Below are 17,038 nucleotides of genomic sequence, written 5' to 3'. Positions count from 1 at the left end.
ACCGGTTCTCTCGAGGAGAGAAATGATTGCTCCTAATAGCCGAGATTCTCATCCGTGCAGGTGGGGAGTAGGACATGTTCTCCCTAAGTTACTGTACATCTTGAGATAACTGTTTCACAGCCACGATGATGGGGGAAGAGACGCTTTCTTAATATTGTCGTAGTCGGTGAACCAGTTCATTCACTGTTGGTCTCTCTTCATCTGTCCAGTCCATTACTGCTAATGCATTGGCATATGATGAGGGTGTGCCCTGTACAAAAGTCCTCCACATGAGCTGGGTGCATCGGACTTCATCTGGATCAGCAGGTAGCTGCGCATTATCTGGGTCATAGTGAACTATCTCCTGCACAGCTAGCTCCCTCAAGCATTGAATGCCTCCTTCCATAGTGCTCCACTTGGTCGACATGTCAAGTCGTCCTTGAAGGGATTCCTCTCCCTCATACTTGACAGAAGTCACTTCCAGAGACTAAGATTTTGTATCTCCTTTCCAATGGCTTTGTCAATGCCCCCTTCCTTAGACAGGGATTCCAGTTGCCTCACCTCCCTGCCCTCTAGTTCCATGCCATCGGCCCCACTATCCCAGCACCGCAGCAACCAGGTAGCAAGTTGCTCAGCTGGCTGGCAGCTCTAATCTTTTCTTACGTCTTGCAAATCACTCAAGGACAAGGACTGGGTGACTGTCACTGGCTCTGCCTCCTCCTGTTCTCATGATGGGCCTGGTTCATCATCACCCTGTACACTGCGAGGGGATTTTCTTGTGTATTTCTTCTTCTATATGGGAGCAACTGACACTGTTGTGGGTTGGTCCTCTGGTTCAGCTGCAGAGCCTGTCCCTGGGCTTGCAGTGGCTGCAGTCTCTGTTATTTGGGTAATCTCAAATAGTAGCATAAAGAAAACCTGAACCACGTTCAGAAACACACTAGCTCCTAACAGCACGGTAACCATATTTAGATCAACATTCCACAGATATCTGAACCCCCCGAATTTCTCAAACACAGCTGTAAATAGCCCCAGAACTGATGACCGCGTGCTATCATAGATTAGCATCACATAGTTAACCCAACTCTCACGGAAGGTGAGCAATAGTATGGGAAACATCTATTGCATGTGAGGTGATAAGATCTTAAGGAGCCAAACAATCCACATTTTACCTTTTTTTGTTGTTGTTATCTCAAACAAAAAGAAAAGCCTTCATGCCCCATGTTGCCTGCCAAAAACTGTGGAGGTTTGAACTCAGCCAGCAGCCAGATGCCAAGTGGCCAGCCATTCACCTCCCCCTCCCGCCTCTGGTAAGATAGGGGAGGGACAAAAGAAGAGAATTTGTGGGTTGAATAAAAAGAAAGCATTTACTAAATATAACAAGAGAACAAGAGTAACAGTAGTGAGTTCAAAAAGAAAACGGGTAAAATGCAACAGTGGCTTATCGAACGCAGAGCCCGAGGGAGAGCCACACCCCCACCTGGGCATGACATCACATGGTCTGAAATACTCCAAGGAAAATTAACTCCATTCTGGTAGAAATCAGGACATGGAGGCAGAAGGTAAAGTGGCCTTTCTTAGGCTGCTTGAAAGCCCAGTATCAGAAATTTCAGAACCATACAAATACCCTTAGACTTAGTTTTGCATTTTATCTCTGAGACTACACTTAAGTCATGGCTGATATTATCAGGCCACAAAACCACTTTTACTTATCTGTCCTTTGGGTGCTTTAGGAATCACAGTCTTTCCAGTAAGGGTAGAATGTTTAACTAACACACTGCTCATGGAGGGGCTGCTTAGAATTTGATAACAAATACTCTCTCTTCAGCTCCTGGTTTTCCTGCTCCTAGTTATGTCCTTCAGAGTACTGTAATTATCAGAGGAGCTTCAATAAGGTAGAAAGAGCCAGAAGCACTGTCTCCTTTGTCATAGAGCTGCATGGAGTTGTCTCCTTATGCTACGATATAAAAGAAGTCTCATAAAACCCATTTGTTTAGTGGCAGCTTGGTACTTGTACGCAACATTGAGTGTATCGAAGGTAGACTGACTCAAACAGCCTGAAAGAAGGGGACAAACGTAAAGATTTTTTTGGCCAGAATCCAACCAGCAACAGTCACTCCAAGTACTGGGAGAACTATACAACCTGGGATTTGTATATTCTTTGGCTAGCAAGAGGCAGAAGAGAGGGACACAGTCCAATCCTGGTGGTTACTTATTGTCTTCCTTGGAGGAAAATTACAGCTGACTGGAAGAAAAACAACGGTATCTTATCTGCAAAAGGGACTATTGGTTGATATTGACAATGTGATTAAATATCTTTTCGAAGCTTCAAGAAGGGGATGTAGTGCTTTGCAAGCAGGATACTTCACCACTGAAAATGCTAATCAAAAGACCTCCAGCTGCCCACTGTTCTTTCAATTATGGCCAAGATCCTAATTAGCCATCAATGATCTTACACTTGAGGAAGAGAAAAGCAGGGGGTTGTCTTTAAGTATAAATGGACAGACCATAAAGATATGCAATGCAGAAATCACAGAATCATCTAGGTTGGAAAGGATCTTGAAGATCATCCAGTCCAACCATCAACCCACCATTAACAGTTCCCAACTACACCATATCCCTCAGCTCTAAGTTGACCTGACTCTTAAACACCTCCAGGGATGGGGACTCCACCATCTCCCTGGGCAGCCCATTCCAACGCCTAAGAACCCGTTCTGTAAAGAAATGCTTCCTAATATCCAGTCTAAACCTTCCCTGGCACAACTTGAGGCCATTCCCTCTTGTCCTATCACTTATTACTTGGTTAAAGAGACTCATCCCCAGCTCTCTGCAACCTCCTTTCAGGTAGCTGTAGAGGACGATGAGGTCTCCCCTCAGCCTCCTCCAGACTAAGCAACCCCAGTTCCCTCAGCTGTTCCTCATATAACGTTGAGTTCCAGGCACTTCACCAGCTTCGTTGCCCTTCTTTGGACACGCCCGAGTAATTCAATGTCCTTTTTGTAGTGAGGGGCCCAAAACTGAACACAGGAATTGAGGTGTGGCCTCATCCACTGGTGAGTACAGCGAGTACAGGGGTAAAATCCCTTCCCTGTCCCTGCTGGCCACACTATTGCTGACATAAGCCAGGATGCCATTGGCCTTCTTGGCCACCTGGGCACACTGCTGGCTCCTGTTCAGCCGGCTGTCAATCACAACCCCAGGTCCCTTCCTGACTGGCAGCTCTCCAGCCACTCCTCCCCAAACCTGTAGCGCTGCTGGGGGTTGTTGTGGCCCAAGTGCAGCCCCCGGCATTTGGCCTTATGGAAACTCCTCCAGTTGGCCTCAGCCCATGGCTCCAGCCTGTCCAGGTCTCTCTGCAGAGCCTCCCTACCCTCGAGCAGATCAACACTCCCACCCAACTTGGTGTCATCTGCAAACTGACTGAGGGCGCACTTGATCCCCTTGTCCAGATCATCAATAAAGATGTTAAACAGGAGTGGCCCCAAAACCGAGCCCTGGGGGAAAACACTTATGACCAGCCGCCAACTGGATTTAACTCCATTCACCACAGCTCTTTGGGCCCAGCCATCCAGCCAGTTTTTTACCCAGTGAAGTGTGTGCCCATCCAAGCCTCAAGCAGCCAGTTTTGCCAGGAGAATGCTGTGGGAAACAGTGTCAAAGGCCTTACTAAAGTCAAGGTAGACAACATCCACAGCCTTTCCCTCATCCAATAAGCAGGTCACCCTGTCATAGAAGGAGGTAAGGTTTGTCAGGCAGGACCTGCCTTTCATAAACCCATGGTGACTAGGTCTGATCCCCTGGTAGTCCATTACATGACTTTTAATGGCAGCTGAGATGACCTGCTCCATGACCTTCCCTGGCACCAAGGTCAGACTGACAGGTCTATAGTTTCCTGGATCGTCCTTTCTGACTTTCTTGCATATTTGCCACCCTCCAGTCCAATGGGACCTCCCCAGTTAGCCATGATTTCAGGTAAATCATGGACAGCAGCTTGGCGAGCATATCTGCCAACTCCCTCAGCACCCTTGAGTGTAACACATCCAGTCCCACAATGATGTAAATGCAAAGATACTTAGATAAAGAAACCAAAGAAACCATATTTACAGATTTATAAGGAAAGGCTCTTCCCTAAATCCTCAGCAGAACACATTTGTCTGTCAGGGCACTGCAAGTACCTTAGGTCTCCATGTTAATCAGTCCATTATTTAACGGCAGGAACTTTTCTCCAAATCAAGCCAGCAGACGCTCTGTAATACCTAACCCATAATTCATCAAGCTCTTCATCTTTTAAGCCAAAACTTGTCCTCAAGCTCCCCACACAATGGGGCATGAGCCAAGGCCACAAGCTGGGCACCTACACAATCTTTTTTTTATAAATATGAAGCAGATATTCTCATGCAGCCTCCATACTGTGCAGAAGTTCATAAACACATAATAAATTAAATCTAGAGAAAAATAGTCACCAATGAGACCACAATCCTGGACTCCAGCTTTCCAAGAAGGGTATCCATCATACTGAAGTAAAGGGAACTGTCATCTTATGCTGACTACACTGACAGTTATGCCTGCTCTAGCAAGTGTTCACAAAGCGCCTTTTATCTGAAGGAAAAACTATTATCTAGAAATACCATTATGAGATTCCAGCAGTGAATTAGGTTCAATTTTTTTCTTCATCCAGGAAATCTGTTTTGCCTCTCAACAGGATGCAGAACATTGGAGCATTTGCAAATCTAAGAATTATCTCATGTTTAATTATCTTAACCTTTTTCTGTCTTGAAGTGTTACTGCAATTCAGGTTAACAAAATACATTTTCAAGATCTTAAAAGGGAGGAGGCACCTTTGGCAGGGTAAAGAAGGGAATATGCTTTTTGCAGTTGTACTCACATTGAAAAGGTGATGCAAGTTGATCCTGGCCCAGTCTTAGTGGTAATGAGCCCTCGGTGGACTGTTCTCCTGAAATCACTTTTTTTACTGGATAGTATTTGGGTTTGATCACATATTCCTGTGTTTGGCCATGATGAAGATTCATCATCAGTGTCTGAGATGAAAGGGGTATCATCCTGGTTTAGGAAAAAAAATAATTAGAAAAGACAGAATGATGCAAGGATGAATAAATTAGACTGGTAAAATACTAAATTCACCTGTACTCCAAGTTCCCAAAATATAGTTTGGGAAACTTACTAGCTTCCAATTAAGCACCTGATTTTCCATCCATTTAGCATTCTCATGGTCTTGTCAGCTTAAAAAACACCTAACAAATAAAGACTACAGGGATTAAATCGCTTCCTTTTTGACATAGCAAGGTGACTATCATGGACAGCTCAGAAAACAGGGAGGAAGAGGAAAAAGCCCTCCTCAAAATCATGAGTTAGAGCTCAACTCTGTTAGCACACAGAGCTTTCCAGACTAGTCAGAGAAGCAGCAGTGCATTCAAAAGTCTCTCCATTTCTTATAACTATTTCACACCAAGTATGTTAAGTAGAACCTAAACCCAGCTGACTTTCCCTCCTGTTCCCAGAAAACCTGTTCCCTTCCTCAACATACCCCTCTCTACCCATAGAGCCGAGCACTGCTCCCCTTCCCCTTTTTCAGCCTGTTTCCCATCTCATCAGAAGGTCTGTTTCCCAGCACCATGTTACTTCCCTCATCCACTTTCTCTTTGCCTGCACTATTAAACATCTCTGACAAATATTCTATAACCACATGGCTTCCTTTAACAGCAAAACTATTTACCCTTCCTGTTAAACAAGACGATTCTTTCAAGCTCCCCGACTCTCTCACCACCAATCCCAGTTCCTTACACATACTGTTAAGATTCCTCCTGAGACCTCAGCTTCTCACTGCACAAGACCTCGGCATCTTTCAACAGAAATTCCCTCCTCTCCCTCGCAAAAACCATTGTATTTAGCCACCATCAGCAGTAGGAAACATTTATTTACTAATAAACTGGCCTTCACTCTTCCACAGTGCTACCCAGCAATAGCAAATTGTGCAGCTCTTAGTCATGCACAGTGAAACTGTGCACTGCTTTGGGGGCCTTGGGCTGCAGAGTTCCACTGCCTCGCAAGTAATGGCACACCTTCAAGCAACAAACCTACTAATAGGAAGTCTTCAAGAAGGTGTAGCTAGTGTAGATCACACTAGAAAGACTGCATTCCTCAGAGTAGTATCAGTTACTAATCTAGTAACAGTGGCTACTAGGACTACACTGTCCTTTGCTCAAACGAAGGCGTAAAGAGAGGGATGCTGTAATCCTCCCTCACTTTCTTCTCAACTAAGAGTCTGTAATAAGTTCGGTCTGCAAAAGTGGAAAAATGGGAAAGTTATGGGATTTGTAGCAACCATCCCTCAAAGAGCCACATTTCTGCAGGGTAAATAACTGTCCTCTTGAGAATAAAGAATGGGCCCTGTATCATAGAGGACTGCTGAGCAGCACTTCCCCACAGTGGTGAGACTGAAGAGTTTCAGCTGAGTGAGAAGTCAGATGATTATTGTATTGTTTTCCAACATGTGGAGCCTGAGCCAGCCCCTATCTCCAGAGCAATGCCTGATTCTTTAGTCATGTTATTCAAGGATGCTTAGTAACTGCCGTAGCCAATGGATTTGTGGTTAGAACAGACAATGGGGTTTTGTCTTACACAGATGCTCTTGTTAACTTGGATCAGCTTGAGAAAAAGTGCATTCATTAACAGAGACATTCTATGACTCCTACATACAACAGAAACTCCTCAGACTATCTCCAAGTCAAATTTTTCTAATACAGTGCTTACACAGTCTCATTATATTCGGCAAAAATCCTTTCTCCAGATTAAGAGAGAACACTGTACTTTCCGTGTTGTCTTTAGGTTTCCCACCAGCAGATCAAAGAGAGGCTTCAGGGACATTGGAAGTCAGACTCAGAATTCGACATAGTCTGATAAAAAGTATCTCCAGGAAGACCTCAGCCTGAGATAAAGCTGAAGCCACTGCCTTCCATACAGCTTACATATCAATTTCATTTTTCTGAAGAGTCCTTGCAATCCCTCCTGCACAACCTGCTTTTTCTGCAGATCTCATTTGATGCCTATGTATAAAGACATCCATTCCTGTACCTAGACGTAAGAGAGTCTCTACTGAATTCTTCCCATGTCATGTATAAGCAAGCCACAACAACAGCGGTCAAAATACTACAGAAGTGGATACTACAGAATCCTATTAGAAGTTACATGTATTTAAGTTTAACAGTGTTATCTTCTTTGACTGGACACAGATGCTGCCGTTCAAGTGCCTGTTTATTTTCTGTTAAGACTATAACATTCCAAAGTGTTACCTTTAATATTATCACATATCCAGTCATGCTGTAACACAATGCTGTCAACCTACAATAGTCCATCGTAGCAATTAGCAATTGAAATTAAAATTAAAAAAAAAAAACAACCCACATTTAAAACCCCAAGAACACACCATGCTACACCAAAGATAGGAATACCATACACTGAAGGCTGAAAGTTTTACCATCAAAATTTATAAAAAGTTGCCTCTTCCTTCCATTTGAGGTATCGTAATTTTCTTCCTGAATTTAGCTTGCATGAAGTATTAATGTTACTTAATTCTTGTTAAAGCATTATAAAAGTAAGCTTTGTTTTGCAAGAGTGGTTTACTTGGTAGTACAAAGGAAATCTGTAGTCTTTACTCTAGGAACTCCAGTTCTTTAAAAGGAAAGACCTTCACCTGATGTGTGAGTTGTTAATCTCAGTTTTGATACAAAGTCAATCACCTCTTCTTGTATCAAGGTGTAACAACAGTTGCATGAAACCAAAGCTAGGACTTGTCCAGACCCTTTTTCTTGCACATTTGCAGCCAGTTTTGATTATCCTGGTGTATAACTACCAAAGATCTTGAGTACAGGCATACACAAAAGTACTCCCAATGTTTAAAAGTTGCCCAGTATTGGACATCCACTGCTAGTGTGGATGTGAGCTACTGGCAATAGGTTTTTGAGGTCAAACATCAAAGCATTTATGAGATCCTTCTGTTTTGAGTGGTTTTCTGATATTCAAATTCTTCTCAACACAACCTAGTTCCTGAAGATGTTAGTTCATAATCAAAAGGATATTGCATTGCTAACTGAGACGCTGCATCTTCCACTAGAATCAAGGATATTCCTCTCACTACATCATGGGAGCTATATGAGACCAGGCACACAGCTTTATTAGTGGCTTGGGTATAGATGCTAGTGAAGGACCTTGGTTGTTTCTTCCTAGACCAGCACATAGGGGGTCCTTCAGTACTGCAAGACTTCCAAGTAATAAGATATGATTTCAAGTGGGCTCAGCAACACAGTGAGGGGTGGATTTTTTTTCCCCTTGTGTGGATCCCAGTGAAAAACCTTCAGAACTATCCCTTCTAATTGACCTGAGAAGAGAGAGGAGAGCCTGAGCCTCAGAGAGAAAGCAAGTAATATGTCAGCACTGAAAACAATACATACAAATTTAGATGTCACAAGGAAACATTTCAGGCCTAGTTTGGTAACAAGCATCACCCCATACACTGCTGAGCCTTTGGAAATTATCTGAACAGCTCTACTAAAACATATTCCCAGTTCTCTTAAAATCAGTGTTTGTTGTTACGACTGTTGGTGTCAGCTTGCCAGACATCCTTCCTACCAGCTCAGGAGCACTACTCCTCCTTCCTTTCCTGTAGTATGGCCTCCAAGTTCTGGAGGTCTGCCTTGAGCCCTTCATTCTGGTCCTGACTTTGCATGGAGGCCCAGGTACTGTATCCACAGTCACATCACCTGCACATGGGGCCCTGGCACAAAACAAAAGCCAAGCCTGCTATTATGCTCAGATTCGTTTAGCTGTTCCAAGGCAAATAGTTCAGGCAATTTAACCTTTGTTCAGAGTACACTAGGGTAGCAATTCTAGGCAGTAAATAGAGCATTTTCATCTATTCCTGGTGTTGGAATACCAAATTAATAAGTAAGCAGCAGGATAGAATGTTTTCTTCACAACACTGCTTAGGGTTCAAGGCCACTAGAAATACCTGGTGCTATCTTACTACCGCAGCCCACAAGAAGATATTCAAAGTAGGTCACAGACACTCTAAACAAGTTTTGTATAATTTAAAACAAAGAAACAAAAGGCATACTCATCAACTCATGGCCACTATACTTAAGAGGTCAGTAGTTCTTATCTATTAATAGATCCATCCCTGGAAGTGTTCAAGGCCAGGTTGGATGGGGCTTTGGGCAACCTGGTCTAGTGGAAGGTGTCCCTGCTCATGGCAGGGGGGTTGGAACTAGATGAGCTTTAGGGTCCCTTCCAACTCAAACTGTTCTATGATTCTATGAATAACAACCATCAACACAGCCCAGAGTATTTTATTGCTTTATTTATTAGCATGTTGCTTACTGCACATGTGAACACCACACAACTCAGTGAAACTCTAGGCATTTTTGCAATACAAAACATTCAAGTACTACTAAAGCTCCCTGTAACTAGTTAACTAGTTAAGAAGATGCAATCATTAGTTCCAGTCTTGAAATTTTGCATGAAACAGCCAAGACTATACAAGATTTTTGCCTTACACAGGCTTAGGTCACTGATTTATCTAGTAGTTTGTAATTAGAAGGTCAAAACTGACATCAACTTAAACTTGACAAAAACTTTCCATTGCTGAAGTGTACACTAGCTAGACAAACAAATATGTAATTGCATTTTCAACAAACAATATGATAAATACTAATAAGGTTAAGACAGCACTACAAAGGGAGAACAAACATTTGCAGTTAACTATCATGCAGAAGAAAGGTCGTTTGCTTGATAAAAGCAAACCAGGAATGCGATGTATCAGAGTAACTCTGGCAAGCAGAAAGGAGACCAGCAACATTTGGCATGAAAAGTACTGTCTAGACTAAATAAGAAAAGCCTGACTCAGGCTGCTTTCTTCATTTTATTTACTGTAAGTCTGATGCTTCCATGCTTGTCTCCTAGCTAGCAATACATCTAAATTGCTAAACACAATTGTTTTACACAAACCTACAAATTAATTCCTTCGCCACTATCTTCTCTCAAATTCACAGTGAACAGTCAAAAGGAGAAGAAAACCCAGCACTTTCTAAAACTGTGAGATAATGAAAAAAATGTGCAGGACAGTTCAAAAAGGCATGAAAAATAGAACTAAAATCCCCCCCCCCCAATTATTAAAATTCAGTTATTCAGTTGATAGTTCAGACTGACCTTTGCCAGCTGTTTCCCTCCTTACACTGCTGCTCTGATTTTTTTTTTAAAACATATATGAAAAAGTTTAACTTCCCAGCTGATGATGAACAGATGGGATTTCTTCAAAGCCCTTTACATTATCATATCCAACATTAATCAGGCATGGCCTATTTCACAATCTCCTACCAATCACGAGATGAAAGAGAAGAAGTGTTCAAGCTTTTCTTTCTTTCCACCATTGCAAATACTTTGCACAAAACTGATTTTATGTACAAAGATGTATTTTTAATGCAAATTTAAAAATCCCATCCCTGAAATATAGTACAAACACTGCAGAACAAGCACTGAGACCTGCCTGCCCTAGAATAACCAGGATTGCATTAGTATTTTCATTATAAACCTGCCCTGTCTTTGTATCTTTGTGGTAGATATTTCCCCAGGCAAAAATTTGCAAAGATCATGGTTTGGATAGAACTAATTTGTTCTCAAACAACAGCTTCAAGTTATTAACTTTTTACCCCTTTAAAAGGTTAAGATGTTATTTACATCACAGACAAAATCATATTTGATAATAAAAAAGTTTATTTGATTTGTAAAGGAAGTAGTATTACAAATCTTAATAAAGATATTTAATTGACACCAAGAGAAAAAAGGGTAAACTGGGAATCAAAATTGTTTATAAAGTTTCCCACAGAAATGTAAACAATTAACTTTTACCCACAACTACCAGTTTTGCCCAATTTAAATGTAATTTCTGTGGTAAAATCCTTGTTGAAGACATTATCAGGGATTATCTGCTCTTAAATGTTTGCTAACAAAGCTAGGCCTGTATTTGCAGACTCAACTGAATGCTCATTGGTTAGAATCCTTTAGGCAGCATAAACTAGTGTAATAGCTGAACTAAAGCTCTGTGAAACAAGTGTTTTCAAACTAAGCGCAACTATGATTGTATTAATTCATTCCATCTTCCACATACAACAAACTGAAATGTGTAGATCATGAACATTCTTCTAGGTTTCTAAAGAGAAGAGGCACACTGAGTTTTCCAGAATCACAAGCAATAATTCATTTCCTAGATGTCAAAAACCAGAAAGGTCTTAAGGTAAAAGAAATGTATCTGTTGGCTAAATATTCAGATACAGAGCAAAAATACAGATGCTCAGTCACACAACCTGATGTAAACTACAGTTCCTGCAAGTTATGCAACAGCAGATAAGAATTTCTCATATAATAGAGCATTTAAATATTAAATTTAAAGAACACTCCTTCTGAAAATGAATGAAATTACATAAATGGTAATTCTGTTAGTGAGGAGAAGGAAAGCTTGTTTCTAAATCTTTTCATTAGAATGAGAACAAAAAGTTTGTTCCACCCTGCTCCCAAATTCTATCAAAATAAAACTGATGCAAATCTGAAAAAATAAAAATAAAAATAATCTTCTTAGAGTATTAAGTCTTAACTATCCTCAAAGTAAACCAACACTTAAAGAAACAGTATGCATGAAGGCTAGGAAAGTCCAATATCAGACAACGATGAATAAGGAACAGACATAAATCTGAAGTATCACAGTAACAACAACTCACAAACTTCACTTTTTGCCATGCACCAAATTAACAACTAGAAGCTACACATTATTCATTACCTTATGCATACCTTCACTAACACTTAACCAGTGAAGCTCTTCACAAATCCAGATGAATTAATTCAACATCCATATTATTTTATACAGATTCTCAGCCATACATACACTGTCAACTTGTGAGGCACCTCTTATCAGCAAAGTTGAAGGAAGAAAAAAAAAAACAAACAAAAAACCCCAAATAAAAAAACCTAGGTGTGCTGCTGACTTGTTCTTGTTGACCTGATTTTGTTGATTTTGGTTTGTTTTGGGTGTCCTGTCGTGTGTGTTCCCCCCCCCCCCCCTTGCCAGTGTATTTTGGAAATCAGGAACAGTATCAAACTCATGAACAATACAGCTTTTCAAAGAGTAGCTGTCAATGTCACAAATATTTGCCTTAAAAGTTTGACCTTCAGGCATTCATTATGTTGCAACAGTAAGTCATGGTGAAATTCACTACTTAACAGCAAGCTTACTTAACCAGAGCACTGAGCAAGTTCAATACATAATCTTTACTGAATTAACATACGATATCCTTCCCATGTTTCACATTACATGTTCTACAGAAAAATCTTTTTTGTTTTCATAGGGCTAGTGGCATGTTATTGAATATTACACTGACACTATATAATAAAAAAATTACTCTGATAAAGACACATTAACTAGTGATAATTTCTAATCTGTTCACCCATAAAACAGACTTTGGTATTAGAAAAGTATGCTGAGATGACAATTAAAAATAGAAACATAAACTCCCACGATGGATATTATATGATAAAGGCATATGAGCACAGCTGCTGCAAAGCAAAACCATGCATTACTAATCTACTCAAATTCTTGAGCATGTTAAATAAAACAGCAGACAAAGAGCCCAGTTGGTTGATACAATTTATCTGAGATTCAAAAAAGACTTTGAAGACTTTCCTTACAAGAGGCTACTAAAAATCCCTAAATTATAAAACAGGATTGCAAGCTTAAAATGGGCAAAGATACAGAACAGAGACTTTCTTTTCTTGGACATATATTAATTATAGTATGTCCTTTTGAAGTCTACCAACACATACATGGTTTGGAAATACTTCAGTTAAATAAGTAAAAGTATATTAAATTTTGTTAACAGTAATTCAGAAAACCCTCAAAACTAATTTGGTCTTCCAGACTAGCAAGCATATATTTACACAAGGTAAATTCATTCTGGGAATACATTTACGGCCTTGTCTGAATTAAGCAAAAGCCTGCCATTTAGGAATCTAATAACTAAATAATAGTAAATATGCCAGTAAATAACATAAAACCTTGGTCTACCCTTGAGATTCTGACAGGTTAAGTCATGATGATGGCAAAAATAAATGCAGTGAGGAAGTAACTACACCATCAAGTTTTTTTGTAGATGCAGATGGATTAGCAAAAGTATTTTGTCACTACAGCTCGTTATGTCTAGGAAATGTTTTACAAGTATGACCTTGCTGGTATAAGCAGAGCTTCTCAGAAAGGGTCAGAAATAGGGAATACATCATAGGTTTATAACCTGTACATAACATTTATGAGATTTATAAACAAGTAGGAAAAGGTACAAACCCCCCAAGGCAATTAATAGTGACTAGACAGGAAGAGAAGACTCAGAGTACCTGGACTGTAGATAAAAATCGAGCATTGATGAACATGACAGTGTGCATCAGAAGCAACCAGAACTTGTCACACGTTACTATGTCTACGCTGACTGCAGCCAACCAAACAAGAGACTCTAGTGTCAGTCTGGTGAAAGTTTCCAGAGTACAAAATTGGATTACAAGATAAAACTCAAAGCATAACTGAGTGTAAAGAGCTGAGGGAAAATAACAAGGAAGACTTTTAAAGGCACTCATACCCACAAAGCTTAAAAAAGAGTCCATGAAGTGCCCAGGCAGGGAAAAGCCAGACTCTGTTCAGTCCCAGAGAAAATTCTTTAGGGAATATATGACAAAAATGCAAAATAACCCTTAATTCAAAATGAAATGCAATAAATTCTAGACTGAAAACAAAATACTTTTCCCACATACTGCATAATCCCTTTATGGAAAAAACTATCGCAAAATATGATGGATCATAATTGCTTCCAAGGATGCCAATGTAAATAGATGATGAGCACACCTCAAATTCAATTATGAGATCACAGAAGAAAACACAGAAATCCCTGTGCTTAAGGATATCAGTTTCCTACATAATAAACAATGTAAACAAACTTTAATTTTCTCCTTGTAAGTAAATGCCAACAAGTGTGCTAGTCAGAGTACTTCATCCCTCTGTAATACACACTGATTTTGTACATCAGCAACTACTAGCAGATGTAGCATGATATTGACTTTGCCCCAGTATTATACACAAAAAGTGCCACGTGCTCATTATAGAGAATAAACTATGTCTTCACATGTTTGAATGGGAAGATGATTATTGCACCATAACCATCTTAACCATATTTCCTGAAGGCTTTCTAAATTTACTTGACAAGAAGCATAGTACTTTATGACAGGCAAGCCCAGAAAATTTCAAGATTAAATCCAGACTCCACCTTCAGTATGTGTATTTCTCAGCAGAAGATTTTTGCTATACTAATTCAGCATCAAGAAGTTCTGACAGACTGTACTGGCTAGAAGATAAACTCCCTGAAGCACCCCAGGGACTGATATTACTAAATTATGCCACAGAATTTAGCAATCCTAAAGATGGAGAGTCAGGCAAAAAAGCAAAACCCAAAAAGTTTATTCAAGTTCTCCTCCTCCACAGCAGCCACCTAAATTCAAGTGATGCAATACCATACTCCCTGCCACATATGGGAAGTCTGGAAGTGATGCAAGACAAAAACAGAAGTACATGTTGTGCTGTACCCCTGATGGCAAAAAGATAAGTAATGAAAAGTTTTGGAGACAGAAATAATATTTGTATTAGGCCAAATCTAAGCTTTCAAATATACAACTACTTTCTTAGTTGAACTAGATAAACAACTCATTACCTATTTTTTTTCATACTACAAAATTGAGTAATAAAGATTATCCTTTTGTTTAAATCATCACAAAAATTGAACATTTCCATTTGCAGGCAGAACCAGGAAAAGTGGGGGACAAAAGCAAGCAGTTACACTTACCAGGAGTCTAACTTCGGGGGTCAGGAGTTTCCAAAGCCTCATGACATAAATCTACCAATAGTCTGAACATAACATCACACAACATTTTCTAAGTAATTAAGGCAGTGAATTCATGCAGGATCAGAGGACAGCAATTTCCAGAAATTATTAGTGAATTTTAGTTGTTTCATGGAATTCAATCATATAACTTTTTGTTCACTAAAAATGCATACATATGAGGCAGTATGTTTTCATCATCATGGATTTTCAGAAAAATAACATCCAGGGAAATTGTGTTTGTGCCTACATGGTATAATGTCTTAAAAAGATAAATAGAAGGTACTGACACCAACAGGATTAGAACTACAAGATACCTGATGTAGAAAGATCACTACAGCAGAGCTAAAGAATCAACTAAAGCTAACAGAACTAATAAAGCATTTATTCACTGACATGACCCTGGGAAATTCCTCTGCAGAAAGAACCTTGACAACAGATTAACAAAGCCAACATGCTTTATTTATACTTCTATTAGAGATACCACAAAAAAATAATTAAACCCCCACCAAAACACTATTTATCAGCTTATCAGCTTTTTTAATAATAGAGACCAGATATAGCTGATTTTACTACATGACTAGTTGCTTTAAAGCTTAACAGGAGGAACACTTTAGGAGCATCCCTACCAGCTTATTGCCCCAGATTCTGGAGAGATACAATATATACATTTTCCCTTCAGACAGGAGAAGAAGAAAAAATAAATTTAGTACATCAATACTAACTCTTGGCATATATATAGATCACTAAAACATTTCATACAGCAAGCAAATCTAAAAACACCATGCAAAGAATCTAGATATAAAAATAGGCTGTCTTTTTCTCATTTACTCGCTTAACTTAATCCTACTAGAAAAAGATGGGTTGCTTGAAAACTGAGTGTTAAAATAATCTTTTAGAAAGCAAACCCAGGTAATATAAAGACAGTAACATTTTTGTCCAAGGAAGGTTAATGTTTTTCAGCAAAAATTACAGTGCTAAAAGTGGGCGTAGATTGCAACTGAACAGTGACTCACCATTCCACTGCTAATGAGCCTAATGAATGTTATAATTAATATTATAATGATGCACTGTTGCTATTTCTGAAACAGGTAGAAGGTAAGCTTATCTAGTGGTCTGAGGTCAGTAACAAATGCTAAACTGAGATCTCAATTTTACTGCTGATCTTGCTAATACAAGAGCAATACAGTATACTCCAGAGAAAGGTTAGAATAGGCACACATTTTTTTCTTCTCTCCACTTCTGTATCTGTAAAACAATTATTTCATTGCTGGCCATGGTTTCATCCCAGGACTTTGCTACTTGTCAAACACAGCTTTGCACCTTTGGACTTAAAACCCATAGATGCTACATTCAGCAGCCTTTACCCTGCCTTCAAAAGCAGAAGTAGAGATTCTTCTTGGTTCCTAGCCTCCGTTCCCGAAACCCACATTTGTCACCCTGGAAGGCAGTGAAATGCAAACAAACATAAAGAACACTGTATCCCTACTTCAGCCCACGATCAACACAGGGATAAAGTATGAGAAAGATCTAATTACTTATTATAAAAATAAGTCCAACTACAGTTCAGTTCAGCTTGCAAGACAGCATCTATGAAGAATTTCTGACATACGGCTGAACCAACAACGTCTGGAAGAACTTGGATCTCCTACTCCAAACCACTTTGCCTACTTTAAAAAAAAAAAAAATACTGTGACCAAAAGCCCAGACTGCATTCCAGAGGTCTAGGAATAGCTTGTTTTCCTATTTGCAGTTGGTAAATTTGAAGTCTGTAAGGCATTCCTCTGGTTTTTAAGGATGTCTCCAATTTCTCCTCAAAAATTCACTTTGCTTCTTTCTCTACATGTAAAATTTTGCTTTCCCTAGAACTACAAGCTTTATTATAAGAAATATTTTTCAGAATATATTTTGAGAAAATGCAGTTGCTATGCATGCCTTTTTTCTGATACTGTCCCAGTCTTGGTTTTGGTACAATATAATACACATGTATTCTAAGTTGCTGAAGTTTGTGACTTACAGGTTTGTGTTACACGCAGACATAACAGTAAACCACATTTCACAGTACTTTCCCCCCCCCCCCC

General features: G+C 39.7%; 1 protein-coding gene across 5 annotated transcripts in view; it reads right to left on the bottom strand.

Moving 5' to 3' along the window:
- LTBP1 (latent transforming growth factor beta binding protein 1) overlaps positions 1-17,038 on the bottom strand; it is a 199,185-nt gene that overhangs the window by 159,029 nt on the left and 23,118 nt on the right. For all 5 annotated transcript variants that reach the window (XM_026845517.1, XM_026845520.1, XM_026845518.1 and 2 more), the window contains exon 2: positions 4,865-5,040. In XM_026845517.1, coding sequence (XP_026701318.1) covers positions 4,865-5,040 — 176 coding nt within the window. The remainder of the gene's footprint in view (positions 1-4,864; positions 5,041-17,038) is intronic.

This window comes from Athene cunicularia (assembly GCF_003259725.1).
Source record: "Athene cunicularia isolate RWA chromosome 3 unlocalized genomic scaffold, athCun1 chr3_part1, whole genome shotgun sequence".
In the NCBI taxonomy this organism is placed as follows: domain Eukaryota; kingdom Metazoa; phylum Chordata; class Aves; order Strigiformes; family Strigidae; genus Athene; species Athene cunicularia.
This window is presented reverse-complemented; position numbering and strand designations above follow the sequence as displayed.